This window comes from Poromitra crassiceps (genome assembly GCF_964638095.1).
Source record: "Poromitra crassiceps genome assembly, chromosome: 4".
In the NCBI taxonomy this organism is placed as follows: Eukaryota; Metazoa; Chordata; class Actinopteri; order Beryciformes; family Melamphaidae; genus Poromitra; species Poromitra crassiceps.
This window is the reverse complement of record NC_139626.1, coordinates 76,420,525-76,437,459: the sequence shown is the minus strand read 5'-3', so window position 1 is coordinate 76,437,459 and position 16,935 is coordinate 76,420,525. Positions and strand designations below refer to the sequence as shown.

Genomic DNA, 16,935 nt, shown 5'->3' with positions numbered 1-16,935 from the left:
GTCTGTCTGTCTGTCTGTCTGACTGTCTGTCTGTCTGTCTGTCTGTCTGTCTGTCTGTCTGTCTGTCTGACTGTCTGTCTGTCTGTCTGTCTGACTGTCTGTCTGTCTGTCTGTCTGTGTGTCTGCATGACTGTCTGACTGACTGTTTTGTGTTGGTCCTCAGATGGGGGCGTGCTTCTCCAAGGTGTTTAATGGCTGTCCACTGAAGATCCACTCTGCTGCTTCCTGGATCAACCCACACACCAGAGGTCTCTCTCTCTCTCTCTCTCTCTCTCTCTCTCTCTCTCTCTCTCTCTCTCTCTCTCTCTCTCTCTCTCTCTCTCTCTCTCTCTCACTCTCTCTCGCTCTAAGTCGGCAAAAGAAAATGCTAAATTATGCGAATTCCATCCACTACATTATGCGTAATATTAGGTGTTGATGAAGAGGAGGCGCAATTGACGTGATTAAAACATTAAATTAAAACAACAGTCAAACCCTCAAACGAGGGAAATTAACCCCGTGTTCTCTGAATAATGTGAGCTAAAGTAATAATAATAATAAATATAGCCGCAAGCGGCGATGGGCGGGGTTCAAGCCTTGCGCAGAAGCCAAAGCTTCTGATTCTGACTAGGACATCCTCCTTGATATATCTGAGAAGTTTCGCGATCATTGGACAAACAGGTGCAGAGTTACAGCCTTTTTTGTGTTAAGCCACGCCCATTTCTGGCGTTTATGGCGCCCCCTTTTGGTGGAATTGCACCAAATTTGACACGCATGGTCTGGGATGGTCTCCGAAGACCTCCTGCAAGTTTTGTGAAGATTCCTTAATCGGTCATGAAGATATGACAATTTAGCTGTGAGGCCACGCCCCTCTCAACTTTAACGATCAATATCTCCGAAACTAAAGTAGCTTTCAAAAATCCACCAATCACGATTGTAGAGCTTGCTCCATAGATGCTTCCTGGAGATTCTAGTGCAAATCGGTCAAACGGTCTAGGAGGAGATGCAAAAAATGTGTTTTCCAAACTTTTCCAAATATCTCAAAAACTTTCCAGGCGGACATTGAGGGTCCTTATGGCAAACTTGTAGAGCAGGTCCACCTGAACATCTGGAAAAAAAAAGTTTGAAAATCGGACCAACGGCGTGGAAGTTATGGCCTTTAACGTAAAACCGTCGATTATAGCGCCACCTTCAGGCCGATTCGAAAAATCTTTTTTGAGCACCTACCAGCCAACAATATCTGTCATTGGGCCAGGTTTCAGGTCTCTACCATTTACCAACTCACGGGAATTTGCGTCGGGGCAGATGAACAATAATAACGAGAATAATAATAATAAACCGGGTGAAAAACAATAGGGTTTCAGCCCCTTCAGGGCTTGAACCCCTAATAATAATAATAATACGCTTTATTTGTATAACACCTTGCATACATAGAATGCAGCTCAAAGTGCTGGACATGCAAGAAAAATAAATTTAAAACAGGAGCAATAAAACCATAGCAAAAGAGAATACATTAAAACCAATTTATAGACATGAAAATAAGTTCAGTGAAAGTGAAAACTTCCAGAAGGTATGATGGAAAGCTTGGTGAGCACACTGCTGTCTGCCTCTGCTGATCTGCTAACATGACACCTCATGTGTGCGTCTCCATCTTGCTATGAAAAACATTGCATATTAATTTAAAGGTTCTTGATTATACAGAGGTACGTAAAAAGGATTACCAGGCACCACTCTTCAATTCGGCATATAATCCATGGAGCCGATACTGTAAGTGAATAAAATGTCAATTCTAGACACGAGTCCCCTGGTAATCCCGCAGTCTTCCATTAAAATTGCACGTTTTTTTAATGGAGTTTGGTTACAGATTCGCTTTTCCTTTTATCGACACACCAACTTTTCCATCTCTCTCAAGCATGAAAACCTTTTTTGCGATATTTGGAGGTTTTTTCGAAATTTTCACCATTTCCACTCAGGTTTTTTAACGCGCAAATTGAAAATGTGTATAAAATAGGTGGATGGAAACCCACCTTCTGTCTCTCTCTGTGTGCCTCAAATCAAATTCAAATAGCTTTATTGGCATGAACAAAAACATGTTGCCAAAGAAGGTCACAAAAAAATCATACATTACATAGTATACACAGGTGTTTGGCATGAAGAAAAACATGTTGACAAAACATTTAATCAAAGATTCATACATACATATTATACATATTACAGTATATACACAGGTGTCATGCAGGGTCTATTTACTGATGCAGTTAATTATACTGTACCTATACGACTCAAAATACAATGCTACAGCATGCGCTGGGACGCGTCATCAGTGATGTTAACTGGGGTCGTAAGGTGTTTCGGGTCTATCCAACATCATACACCCTCGCCCAGTAGACCCAGCCGAGGCGGATTAAGACCCCGACCCGCGTCCCGGAAGCAGTCGCTCACGGATCAGCCTTCCTACTCTGTCTGCAGCGTTGCCCGCGGAAGGGTTGATCACGCCCAATCCGCTGCAATAGAGCTAGTGCTACACCGCAGCATTGAAAGACCCTTCGGTGCATGGAGGGCTAAGGCTCTGTGGGTTAATCCAGGCCGCGCTCCTCCTTCGTCTCACCAGACCCTCCCAAAAGGCAATCCTACTATGCCGCACCATAGACAAAGAGGATGCCTCAAGGAGGCCTGTGCGCTGCACGTCATTCGCCTGCGGCGAGCACCTCGCTCTAGCCTGAAGGACCCCAGGCCGCACCAATCTTTACACAGCTTTTCAGGAGGCTAATCCATAGCGTTTGTGGATTTCTCCCTCACGAGAGAGCCAGGCTGGGGTGCTAAACCCATCCCGTACCGGGTGCCGTCTCTCCGACCGTCAACTGTCTCTCCAGCTTGTCGGTATACAGTACAGTACAATACAAATTATATAACAAAGTGTGGAGATAGGTCTTGTTGCCTGACACAATGCTATAACAAAGTGTGGAGATAGGTCTTGTTGCCTGACACAGTGCTATAACAAAGTGTGGAGATAGGTCTTGTTGCCTGACACAGTGCTATAACAAAGTGTGGAGATAGGTCTTGTTGCCTGACACAGTGCTATAACAAAGTGTGGAGATTGGTGTGGTTGCCTGACACAGTGCTATAACAAAGTGTGGAGATAGGTCTGGTTGCCTGTCAGTGCTATAACAAAGCGTGGAGATAGGTCTGGTTGCCTGTCAGTGCTATAACAAAGCGTGGAGATAGGTCTGGTTGCCTGTCAGTGCTATAACAAAGTGTGCATATAGGTCTTGTTGCCTGACACAGTGCTATAACAAAGTGTGGATATAGGTGTGGTTGCCTGACACAGTGCTATAACAAAGTGTGGATATAGGTCTTGTTGCCTGTCAGTGCTATAACAAAGTGTGGAGATAGGTCTGGTTGCCTGTCAGTGCTATAACAAAGTGTGGAGATAGGTGTGGTTGCCTGGTAGGGGTGCTCCAAAAAAACGATTCTTGAAAGGATCACGATTCTTAATGCCACGATTCCTGGATCGATTCCAAACTCCCAAGAATCGATTCTTCTTTGTATTGTATTTTTTTTTTTTTTTTTTACAGTGCACCTGAACCATTGACAGTAATACCTGAACGCAACATGCAAGATACCGGCTGAATAAGTGTCCAAATGTTCATGTCATTCTGGCCAATACTCCACTTCTTGTTATAACATTTCAGTCTGGAATATGGAATATATTTCAATAATCGTTATGACTAAAAGGCTAAAAGCAATCTCCTGTGTAAGAAATGACTGTTCTACATTGAAGTAAAAATGTAAATAATTAACTGGTTTGTTTTGGATTTTTCTTTAGCTTCAAGAGTGCATTTTTGTTCGTATGACCCTCAACACAGGCTTTGAGAATCCTGTGCCACTTACTGATACTTACGCTTAAATTAACCCACTCATATTGCAAAATGAATTTAGGGCCTGACTGTAATACTTCAGAAGTTGAATTTGCAGTTCAGCGTTAATACATTTGTCATTTTTTGTCTTAGATTTACCTTTGTGTGTTATTGCAATATAAAACTACATAATTGAGAATCGATTCTATATTCTGGAATCGAGAATCGATTCTGGAATCGGATCGTGACCCCAGGAATCGGAATCGGATCGGATCGGATCGTGGCTTAGTTGGATCGGAGCACCCCTATTGCCTGGCACAGTGCTATACCAAAGTGTGGAGATAGGTCTTGTTGCCTGACACAGTGCTATAACAAAGTGTGGAGATAGGTCTGCTTGAGTGACACTAGTTAGTCATAGACTGACGTTCTCCAGTATGAGACTGGTGTCTGGGCTTTTCCCAGTCTGGTTTTTATCTGTGTCTCTCTGTCTTTCAGACCAGTATCTGATCTTCGGAGCTGAGGAGGGAATTTACACTTTAAACCTGAATGAACTACATGAGAACTGCATGGAGCAGGTAAGAAGAATTCAAATTAGAAATGGAAGAATTTTATAACATTAAACATTTGCACAGTATGAACCATATTACTATATATATACTATACTATACTATACTATACATATACTATATATATATATATATATATATATATTTTTTTTTTTTTTTTTTTTTTTTTCTTCAGCCGACATACAGTAAGACTGGTTTTTCTCTCTGCAGTTGTTTCCTCAGAGGTGTACCTGGGTCTACGTCATGAACAACACCCTGCTCTCCATATCTGGTCAGTTACATACAACCATCATATAATTGATACAACATACGACCATCCCTGATACAACATACACCCATCATATAACTGATACAACCATCATAACTGATACAACATACATCCATCATAACTGATACAACATACAACCATCATAACTGATACAACATACAACCCTCATAACTGATACAACATACATCCATCATAACTGATACAACATACAACCATCATAACTGATACAACATACAACCATCATAACTGATACAACATACAACCATCATAACTGATACAACATACAACCATCAACTGATACAACATACAACCATTATAACTGATACAACATACAACCATCAACTGATACAACATACAACCATCATAACTGATACAACATACAACCATCATAACTGATACAACATACAACCATCATGACTGATACAACATACGGCCACCATAACTGATACAACATACAACATACAACCATCATAACTGATACAACATACATCCATCATAACTGATACAACATACAACCATCATAACTGATACAACATACAACCATCATAACTGATACAACATACACCCATCATAACTGATACAACATACAACCATCATAACTGATACAACATACAACAATCATAACTGATACAACATACATCCATCATAACTGATACAACATACATCCATCATAACTGATACAACATACAACCATCACAACTGATACAACATACAACCATCATAACTGATACAACATACAACCATCATAACTGATACAACATACAACCTTCATAACTGATACAACATACACCCATCATAACTGATACAACATACAACCATCATAACTGATACAACATACAACCATCATAACTGATACAACATACATCCATCATAACTGATACAACATACAACCATCATAACTGATACAACATACAACCATCATAACTGATACAACATACAACCATCATAACTGATACAACATACAACCATCATAACTGATACAACATACATCCATCATAACTGATACAACATACAACCATCATAACTGATACAACCAGGGATGTGCAGAGATAGACCCCAAGCACCTGTCCTTGCAGAAATAGCAGAAATATATGAAAGCACGAGATAATGAAAAAGTAGTAATTAGTTACAAACCTTTTTGCAATCTCTTTGGATCCATCTGTGCTCCATAAGACTATAAACATTATGCATATGATTTGGATTAGATTGTGATATTAAGGATAAACAGAACATGATGCTGTGATATTGTCCAAATGTCCAACATGCCTTTTATTTATGCATTTATTTATTTCTGTGATCTATTTCTGTGATGGCACATATAGTCCTACACTATACGCGCTCGATTCCTAGGCTCGCCTAGTTTATAGTGACACACTTGTCTTATGTCGTAGGCCTCTCTGCTCCCTCCCCCCACGTGCGAGGAGGCAGCCAGGGGGTTAGGGATTGTGTGTCATAGGTGCTCCGGCACCTCTACAAATAACACTACACCCTTGCATACACCCATCATATATATCGTAATGTTGTCACAGTTGATCTCCATGCTGCCCTATTGGCTGCCCCGTTCGCTGCTCCACCCTCTGCTGATCTGGGGACAGCCGAGACTAGCACCATGCTTCCTCCGACACATGCACAGTTGCCAGCCGTTTCTTTTCACCCGACAGCGGGGAGTCTCACTGGTAGGACGTAGCACGTGGGAGGATCACGCTATTCCCACCAGTTCCCTTCCACCCCAACCAGGCGCCCCGACCAATCAGAGGAGGTGCTAGTGCAGCGACCAGGACACATACCCACAATCCGGCTTCCCACCCTCAGACGCCCGACCAAGCCGGAGGTAACACGTGGATATGAACCTGTGACCCTCGTGTTGCTAGGCAGAGAATCTACCGCTACACTACCCGGACGCCCGTAATGTTGTCACAGCTTAATTCCCGATCAACAAATGCGGACGCCCGGAACTGACTTCTCAACAGGCACAGTTTATTCATATCACAACTCTAAAATATATCTGCAACATCTTTTTGTGTGATGAGTCAGTTTACAAATACAACACATTATTAGCCGCAAAGTGGTGGCATAAGAACAGTGACATACTGCAGGTCTTCAGGTCACAGACACTCCATGCCGACTCCCCCTTGAAACATCAAAAATAATAACACACGTGCACGGCAGCCAGTACACACACACATGCTTTGGAGGCGGCGTGACATTTGTCCTCTGTGCTTGCCCTCCATGGTTCAGGCCAGGAGAGGTGGGCAGCTTCACTGAAGCGCCCGGGGACCAACTTCTTCCAACCGCCGCTGGTCAGACGACGATCTTCTGCATGTTTTTAGTGGGGGGTTATACATGCAGGAACCCCAGGGAGCACGGGGAGAACATCAAACTCCACACAGAAATGCCCTTTCGACGAGATAGCCCACCTGGGCAGTAGGCACTGAAGACATGGGGGGAACACACCCTCAGCACCCACAGCGTCCCAGGCAGGAATCGAACCCAGGACCTTCTAGCTGTGAGGCGACAGCGCTACCACTGCGCCACTGTGCCGGAGCTTGTCTTTTGCACATAAGTCCTGCAACCCAGCCAAGCTTCACAGCGTCCCGGTAACCACCTGAGATATTGCGGCAGGACCCCGAATATCAATTTTTTCAGATTTTTATTTTTTGTCATGAATCAATGTCATTGGTCACCCTTCACGTCTCTGTGTGGTTTTTACCAAATGCAACCAATGGAAAAGCATTAAAACGAGCTTGTGAGTAAATCTCGTAACGCCATTCGCCCTCAATCTGTCAGTCAAACCTCAAAATTTGTCCCCTACCTCCGTCTGTACCCCCCCACGCAGGACACTAAACCCGGAAAAGTCACACGGCAGACGTGCTGTGTATTTCTCATATCGTTTTGACTAATCCTGGCTTCCTCTGACGTTAATAGATCAATCAAATGTTTTCCAGTTATTCCTAGGCTGCAAACTTGTTTTAACATGCAAATCGGAGTGGTTTCTGACGAGAATAAAGTAAAGTTAACGTTACGTTATGTCAGACTGTTCTTATCCCCATGGCAAAGCCTTCGCCTCGGCCATGAGAGGCGAGGAGCACTGCTGCTGCTGCTGCGCGCGCCCCCGCGGCCCGGAGCTTGCGGCTCGTGCATGAGCATAGCAGAGGGGAGGCGGCCATCAGCGCCTGACTGGCCGGGAGAGAGTGCTTCCAAGTCGGACTGATAATATAAACAACCTCATTTGAGCTTATCCAGTTAAGATATTAATAAAGTAATGACACATTCAGCGGGAAACTAACTATAATTAAGACATGACATGTCTTAATTACATGCAGCGAGGATATAACTCACACAACATACATGTTGTTGATGGTGTTTTTCAGGTAAAGCCTCCCAGCTGTACTGCCACAGCCTGGCCGGTCTGTTTGAACAGGCTCGTCAGAAGCACTCCATCCCCACGCACCGGTTTCCTGAACGCATCGTCCCCCGGTCAGTCTCTCTTACAACACACAAGCAACACCTTCTACACAACCTTCTAACCATAAGTCTCTCTTACAACACACAAGCAACACCTTCTACACAACCTTCTAACCATATAAATCTCTCTTACAACACACAAGCAACACTTTCTACACAACCTTCTAACCATAAGTCTCTCTTACAACACACAAGCAACACCTTCTACACAACCTTCTAACCATAAGTCTCTCTTACAACACACAAGCAACACTTTCTACACAACCTTCTAACCATAAGTCTCTCTTACAACACACAAGCAACACTTTCTACACAACCTTCTAACCATAAGTCTCTCTTACAACACACCAGCAACACTTTCTACACAACCTTCTAACCATAAGTCTCTCTTACAACACACAAGCAACACTTTCTACACAACCTTCTAACCATAAGTCTCTCTTACAACACACAAGCAACACCTTCTATTGATTGATTGACTGACTTTATTTGGTGATAAAAACAGGACATAAGACAACATATCACCGAGGATAAAAACACAATAAAGCACGAAGGCTTATTTCCATTGTGGTCCCCATGGAGACAAGACAGACAACGTAAATACGTGTAACAAAGAAGTGCAAGTGGGAACATAATTTAAAACTAATACAACTCCATTAAAAGATAAATTACTAACTCAGTTTATAATTTACCAAAATAAAAAAATAAAAACTAGAACTAAACATATCAATCAATAAAATAAAAGACCAGCTATACCATAAATAAATAACCAATTCAAGAACTAAAAAAGACAGGATAAAACGGTTTAAAGTGCGGATGTTTGTAACCATTTTTTTAAGCCTTTCTTAAAAGTGCAGATAGACTCACTCAGTTTCAAGCACGAAGGTAACATGTTCCATTGAGTCGCTGCATTATATTTGAACGAGTTCCTCCCCATCAGGGTCCTAAATCTGATAGGGATGAAATCAGTAGAACTGCCTCTCGTAGAATACTGGTGACGCTCACTCACACAAGAAAAGTAGCTTTTAAGATACATAGGAACAAAATTCTTAACAATCTTAAAAGTGAACAGCAGCTTGATGTATAAAGTGCGCTTCTCAACTGTCAGCCAATTAAGAGCTTGGTCCAGGTGGGTACGTGGATGGACTTTAAGAATGACTCGAATCAACTTGTTTTGAGCCGTTTGTAATTTGTTTTTGAGTTTCTGAGAGAGACCAGTATACCAGCAGATGGCAGCATAGTCAAAATGACTCTGAACAAGTGCAGAAGCCAAAGAGTGAAGGACTGGACTGGTGAGAAAGGCAGCTTTCCTGGCCAGAAACCTGACATGCATGTTAATTTTGCCAAGGACTTTCAGAGCCATATACTCACCTGATAGGCATTTGTCTAAAATGCAGCCAAGGTAGCTTACCTTATCTTTGGCATTAATTTGAATGTCACCAATCTTGATGACAAGACCGGGCGATTTAGACAATTTAATTTTAGAGCCGAATACAATGGCCTCTGTCTTACCTAAGTGAAGAGACAATCTGTTGTCGGACAGCCAGTCACAAACACTCTCTAGCTCTGCACTTAAAGTTTTCTCTACAGCAGATTTATCCTGGTGCGACACCATTAAAACAGAGTCATCAGCATAAAGAAACAAATTACAGGCAGGTGAGGTCGCCGCTCTAAAATCATTAATATATAAAAGAAAAAGCAGGGGTCCGAGGATACTCCCCTGCGGCACCCCCTACCCCATTTCTTGAACTTCAGAAAGCGTTCCGTTAACGTCCACCCTTTGAAGACGGTGGGTAAGATATGATTCGATCCAACGTAATGCTAAAACACTAAAACCCATTGCTCTGAGTTTAAGAATTAAAATGCCGTGGTCTACAGTATCAAACGCTTTTTGAAGATCAAGCAACACTAGACCACAAAACTTGCCTGCATCAACTTCCCTCCTAATTAAATCAGTGAGGTACATCAGGCATGTTTCAGTAGAATGGGATTTCCTAAAACCTGACTGCCACTCATATAAAATCTGTTTCTCTGTAATAAAGTCATTGATTTGTTTTAACACTAGATTTTCCAAGACTTTAGACAGAGAACATAAAATCGATACAGGCCTGTAGTTGTTTGGGTCCCTTTTACACCCTTTTTTAAAAAGAGGAATCACTCTGGCTTTTTTAAAACCCACTGGTACAGTTCCTGACGTGATGGATAGGTTCATGATGTGGGTGATGAAGGGAGTTATCACCTCCGCAGCATCATTGAGGAACCTAGCCGGCATCAGATCAAGACCTGTGCCTTTCGTAGGCTTCAAATTTTTAAGTTGTTTACCTACCTCAGCTTCAGAAACTCTGGAGAGTTTACTCTACACAACCTTCTAACCATAAGTCTCTCTTACAACACATAACCAACACTTTCTACACAACCTTCTAACCATAAGTCTCTCTTACAACACATAACCAACACTTTCTACACAACCTTCTAACCATAAGTCTCTCTTACAACACACAAGCAACACCTTCTACACAAGCAACACTTTCTACACCAGCAACACCTTCTACACAAGCAACACCTTCTACCCAACCAACACCTTCTACACAACCAACAACTTCTACACAAGCAACACCTTCTACACAACCTTCTAACCATAAGTCTCTCCTACAACACACAACCAACACCTTCTACACAACCAACAACTTCTACACAAGCAACACCTTCTACACAACCTTCTAACCATAAATCTCTCTTACAACACACAAGCAACACCTTCTACACAACCTTCTAACCATAAATCTCTCTTACAACACACAAGCAACACCTTCTACACAACCTTCTAACCATAAGTCTCTCTTACAACACACAAGCAACACCTTCTACACAACCTTCTAACCATAAGTCTATCTTACAACACACAAGCAACACCTTCTACACAACCTTCTAACCATAAGTCTCTCTTACAACACACAAGCAACACCTTCTACACAACCTTCTAACCATAAGTCTCTCTTACAACACACAAGCAACACCTTCTACACAACCTTCTAACCATAAGTCTCTCTTACAACACACAAGCAACACCTTCTACACAACCTTCTAACCATAAATCTCTCTTACAACACACAAGCAACACCTTCTACACAACCTTCTAACCATAAGTCTCTCTTACAACACACAAGCAACACCTTCTACACAACCTTCTAACCATAAGTCTCTCTTACAACACACAAGCAACACCTTCTACACAACCTTCTAACCATAAGTCTCTCTTACAACACACAAGCAACACCTTCTACACAACCTTCTAACCATAAGTCTCTCTTACAACACACAAGCAACACCTTCTACACAACCTTCTAACCATAAGTCTCTCTTACAACACACAAGCAACACCTTCTACACAACCTTCTAACCATAAGTCTCTCTTACAACACACAAGCAACACCTTCTACACAACCTTCTAACCATATAAGTCTCTCTTACAACACAAAAGCAACACCTTCTACACAACCTTCTAACCACAAGTCTCTCTTACAACACACAAGCAACACCTTCTACACAACCTTCTAACCATAAGTCTCTCTTACAACACATAACCAACACCTTCTACACAAGCAACACTTTCTACACCAGCAACACCTTCTACACAAGCAACACCTTCTACCCAACCAACACCTTCTACACAACCAACAACTTCTACACAAGCAACACCTTCTACACAACCTTCTAACCATAAGTCTCTCCTACAACACACAACCAACACCTTCTACACAACCAACAACTTCTACACAAGCAACACCTTCTACACAACCTTCTAACCATAAATCTCTCTTACAACACACAAGCAACACCTTCTACACAACCTTCTAACCATAAATCTCTCTTACAACACACAAGCAACACCTTCTACACAACCTTCTAACCATAAGTCTCTCTTACAACACACAAGCAACACTTTCTACACAACCTTCTAACCATAAGTCTCTCTTACAACACACAAGCAACACCTTCTACACAACCTTCTAACCATAAGTCTCTCTTACAACACACAAGCAACACCTTCTACACAACCTTCTAACCATATAAGTCTCTCTTACAACACACAAGCAACACCTTCTACACAACCTTCTAACCATAAGTCTCTCTTACAACACACAAGCAACACCTTCTACACAACCTTCTAACCATAAACCAACACCTTCTACCCAACCAACACCTTCTACACAACCAACAACTTCTACACAAGCAACACCTTCTACACAACCTTCTAACCATAAGTCTCTCCTACAACACACAACCAACAACTTCTACACAAGCAACACCTTCTACACAACCTTCTAACCATAAATCTCTCTTACAACACACAAGCAACACCTTCTACACAACCTTCTAACCATAAGTCTCTCTTACAACACACAAGCAACACTTTCTACACAACCTTCTAACCATAAGTCTCTCTTACAACACACAAGCAACACCTTCTACACAACCTTCTAACCATAAATATCTCTTACAACACACAAGCAACACCTTCTACACAACCAACAACTTCTACACAAGCAACACTTTCTACACAAGCAACACTTTCTACACCAGCAACACCTTCTACACAAGCAACACCTTCTACACAACCTTCTAACCATAAGTCTCTCTTACAACACACAAGCAACACCTTCTATTGATTGATTGACTGACTTTATTTGGTGATAAAAACAGGACATAAGACAACATATCACCGAGGATAAAAACACAATAAAGCACGAAGGCTTATTTCCATTGTGGTCCCCATGGAGACAAGACAGACAACGTAAATACGTGTAACAAAGAAGTGCAAGTGGGAACATAATTTAAAACTAATACAACTCCATTAAAAGATAAATTACTAACTCAGTTTATAATTTACCAAAATAAAAAAATAAAAACTAGAACTAAACATATCAATCAATAAAATAAAAGACCAGCTATACCATAAATAAATAACCAATTCAAGAACTAAAAAAGACAGGATAAAACGGTTTAAAGTGCGGATGTTTGTAACCATTTTTTTAAGCCTTTCTTAAAAGTGCAGATAGACTCACTCAGTTTCAAGCACGAAGGTAACATGTTCCATTGAGTCGCTGCATTATATTTGAACGAGTTCCTCCCCATCAGGGTCCTAAATCTGATAGGGATGAAATCAGTAGAACTGCCTCTCGTAGAATACTGGTGACGCTCACTCACACAAGAAAAGTAGCTTTTAAGATACATAGGAACAAAATTCTTAACAATCTTAAAAGTGAACAGCAGCTTGATGTATAAAGTGCGCTTCTCAACTGTCAGCCAATTAAGAGCTTGGTCCAGGTGGGTACGTGGATGGACTTTAAGAATGACTCGAATCAACTTGTTTTGAGCCGTTTGTAATTTGTTTTTGAGTTTCTGAGAGAGACCAGTATACCAGCAGATGGCAGCATAGTCAAAATGACTCTGAACAAGTGCAGAAGCCAAAGAGTGAAGGACTGGACTGGTGAGAAAGGCAGCTTTCCTGGCCAGAAACCTGACATGCATGTTAATTTTGCCAAGGACTTTCAGAGCCATATACTCACCTGATAGGCATTTGTCTAAAATGCAGCCAAGGTAGCTTACCTTATCTTTGGCATTAATTTGAATGTCACCAATCTTGATGACAAGACCGGGCGATTTAGACAATTTAATTTTAGAGCCGAATACAATGGCCTCTGTCTTACCTAAGTGAAGAGACAATCTGTTGTCGGACAGCCAGTCACAAACACTCTCTAGCTCTGCACTTAAAGTTTTCTCTACAGCAGATTTATCCTGGTGCGACACCATTAAAACAGAGTCATCAGCATAAAGAAACAAATTACAGGCAGGTGAGGTCGCCGCTCTAAAATCATTAATATATAAAAGAAAAAGCAGGGGTCCGAGGATACTCCCCTGCGGCACCCCCTACCCCATTTCTTGAACTTCAGAAAGCGTTCCGTTAACGTCCACCCTTTGAAGACGGTGGGTAAGATATGATTCGATCCAACGTAATGCTAAAACACTAAAACCCATTGCTCTGAGTTTAAGAATTAAAATGCCGTGGTCTACAGTATCAAACGCTTTTTGAAGATCAAGCAACACTAGACCACAAAACTTGCCTGCATCAACTTCCCTCCTAATTAAATCAGTGAGGTACATCAGGCATGTTTCAGTAGAATGGGATTTCCTAAAACCTGACTGCCACTCATATAAAATCTGTTTCTCTGTAATAAAGTCATTGATTTGTTTTAACACTAGATTTTCCAAGACTTTAGACAGAGAACATAAAATCGATACAGGCCTGTAGTTGTTTGGGTCCCTTTTACACCCTTTTTTAAAAAGAGGAATCACTCTGGCTTTTTTAAAACCCACTGGTACAGTTCCTGACGTGATGGATAGGTTCATGATGTGGGTGATGAAGGGAGTTATCACCTCCGCAGCATCATTGAGGAACCTAGCCGGCATCAGATCAAGACCTGTGCCTTTCGTAGGCTTCAAATTTTTAAGTTGTTTACCTACCTCAGCTTCAGAAACTCTGGAGAGTTTACTCTACACAACCTTCTAACCATAAGTCTCTCTTACAACACATAACCAACACTTTCTACACAACCTTCTAACCATAAGTCTCTCTTACAACACATAACCAACACTTTCTACACAACCTTCTAACCATAAGTCTCTCTTACAACACACAAGCAACACCTTCTACACAAGCAACACTTTCTACACCAGCAACACCTTCTACACAAGCAACACCTTCTACCCAACCAACACCTTCTACACAACCAACAACTTCTACACAAGCAACACCTTCTACACAACCTTCTAACCATAAGTCTCTCCTACAACACACAACCAACACCTTCTACACAACCAACAACTTCTACACAAGCAACACCTTCTACACAACCTTCTAACCATAAATCTCTCTTACAACACACAAGCAACACCTTCTACACAACCTTCTAACCATAAATCTCTCTTACAACACACAAGCAACACCTTCTACACAACCTTCTAACCATAAGTCTCTCTTACAACACACAAGCAACACCTTCTACACAACCTTCTAACCATAAGTCTATCTTACAACACACAAGCAACACCTTCTACACAACCTTCTAACCATAAGTCTCTCTTACAACACACAAGCAACACCTTCTACACAACCTTCTAACCATAAGTCTCTCTTACAACACACAAGCAACACCTTCTACACAACCTTCTAACCATAAGTCTCTCTTACAACACACAAGCAACACCTTCTACACAACCTTCTAACCATAAATCTCTCTTACAACACACAAGCAACACCTTCTACACAACCTTCTAACCATAAGTCTCTCTTACAACACACAAGCAACACCTTCTACACAACCTTCTAACCATAAGTCTCTCTTACAACACACAAGCAACACCTTCTACACAACCTTCTAACCATAAGTCTCTCTTACAACACACAAGCAACACCTTCTACACAACCTTCTAACCATAAGTCTCTCTTACAACACACAAGCAACACCTTCTACACAACCTTCTAACCATAAGTCTCTCTTACAACACACAAGCAACACCTTCTACACAACCTTCTAACCATAAGTCTCTCTTACAACACACAAGCAACACCTTCTACACAACCTTCTAACCATATAAGTCTCTCTTACAACACAAAAGCAACACCTTCTACACAACCTTCTAACCACAAGTCTCTCTTACAACACACAAGCAACACCTTCTACACAACCTTCTAACCATAAGTCTCTCTTACAACACATAACCAACACCTTCTACACAAGCAACACTTTCTACACCAGCAACACCTTCTACACAAGCAACACCTTCTACCCAACCAACACCTTCTACACAACCAACAACTTCTACACAAGCAACACCTTCTACACAACCTTCTAACCATAAGTCTCTCCTACAACACACAACCAACACCTTCTACACAACCAACAACTTCTACACAAGCAACACCTTCTACACAACCTTCTAACCATAAATCTCTCTTACAACACACAAGCAACACCTTCTACACAACCTTCTAACCATAAATCTCTCTTACAACACACAAGCAACACCTTCTACACAACCTTCTAACCATAAGTCTCTCTTAGAACACACAAGCAACACTTTCTACACAACCTTCTAACCATAAGTCTCTCTTACAACACACAAGCAACACCTTCTACACAACCTTCTAACCATAAGTCTCTCTTACAACACACAAGCAACACCTTCTACACAACCTTCTAACCATATAAGTCTCTCTTACAACACACAAGCAACACCTTCTACACAACCTTCTAACCATAAGTCTCTCTTACAACACACAAGCAACACCTTCTACACAACCTTCTAACCATAAGTCTCTCTTACAACACATAACCAACACCTTCTACACAAGCAACACTTTCTACACCAGCAACACCTTCTACACAACCAACACCTTCTACCCAACCAACACCTTCTACACAACCAACAACTTCTACACAAGCAACACCTTCTACACAACCTTCTAACCATAAGTCTCTCTTACAACACACAAGCAACACCTTATACACAACCAACAACTTCTACACAAGCAACACCTTCTACACAACCTTCTAACCATAAATCTCTCTTACAACACACAAGCAACACCTTCTACACAACCTTCTAACCATAAGTCTCTCTTACAACACACAAGCAACACTTTCTACACAACCTTCTAACCATAAGTCTCTCTTACAACACACAAGCAACACCTTCTACACAACCTTCTAACCATAAATATCTCTTACAACACACA

The 16,935-nt window shown here is 41.5% G+C and overlaps 1 protein-coding gene across 1 annotated transcript in view; it reads left to right on the top strand.

Annotated features, from left to right (window-relative positions):
* LOC310775947 (mitogen-activated protein kinase kinase kinase kinase 3-like) overlaps positions 1–16,935 on the top strand; it is a gene marked incomplete at both ends in the record, with an annotated part of 120,504 nt that overhangs the window by 70,519 nt on the left and 33,050 nt on the right. The window contains 4 exons of the mRNA XM_083636070.1: positions 164–248; positions 4,332–4,411; positions 4,613–4,673; positions 8,042–8,147. Of these exons, the coding sequence (XP_083492196.1) occupies positions 164–248; positions 4,332–4,411; positions 4,613–4,673; positions 8,042–8,147 (332 nt within the window). The remainder of the gene's footprint in view (positions 1–163; positions 249–4,331; positions 4,412–4,612; positions 4,674–8,041; positions 8,148–16,935) is intronic.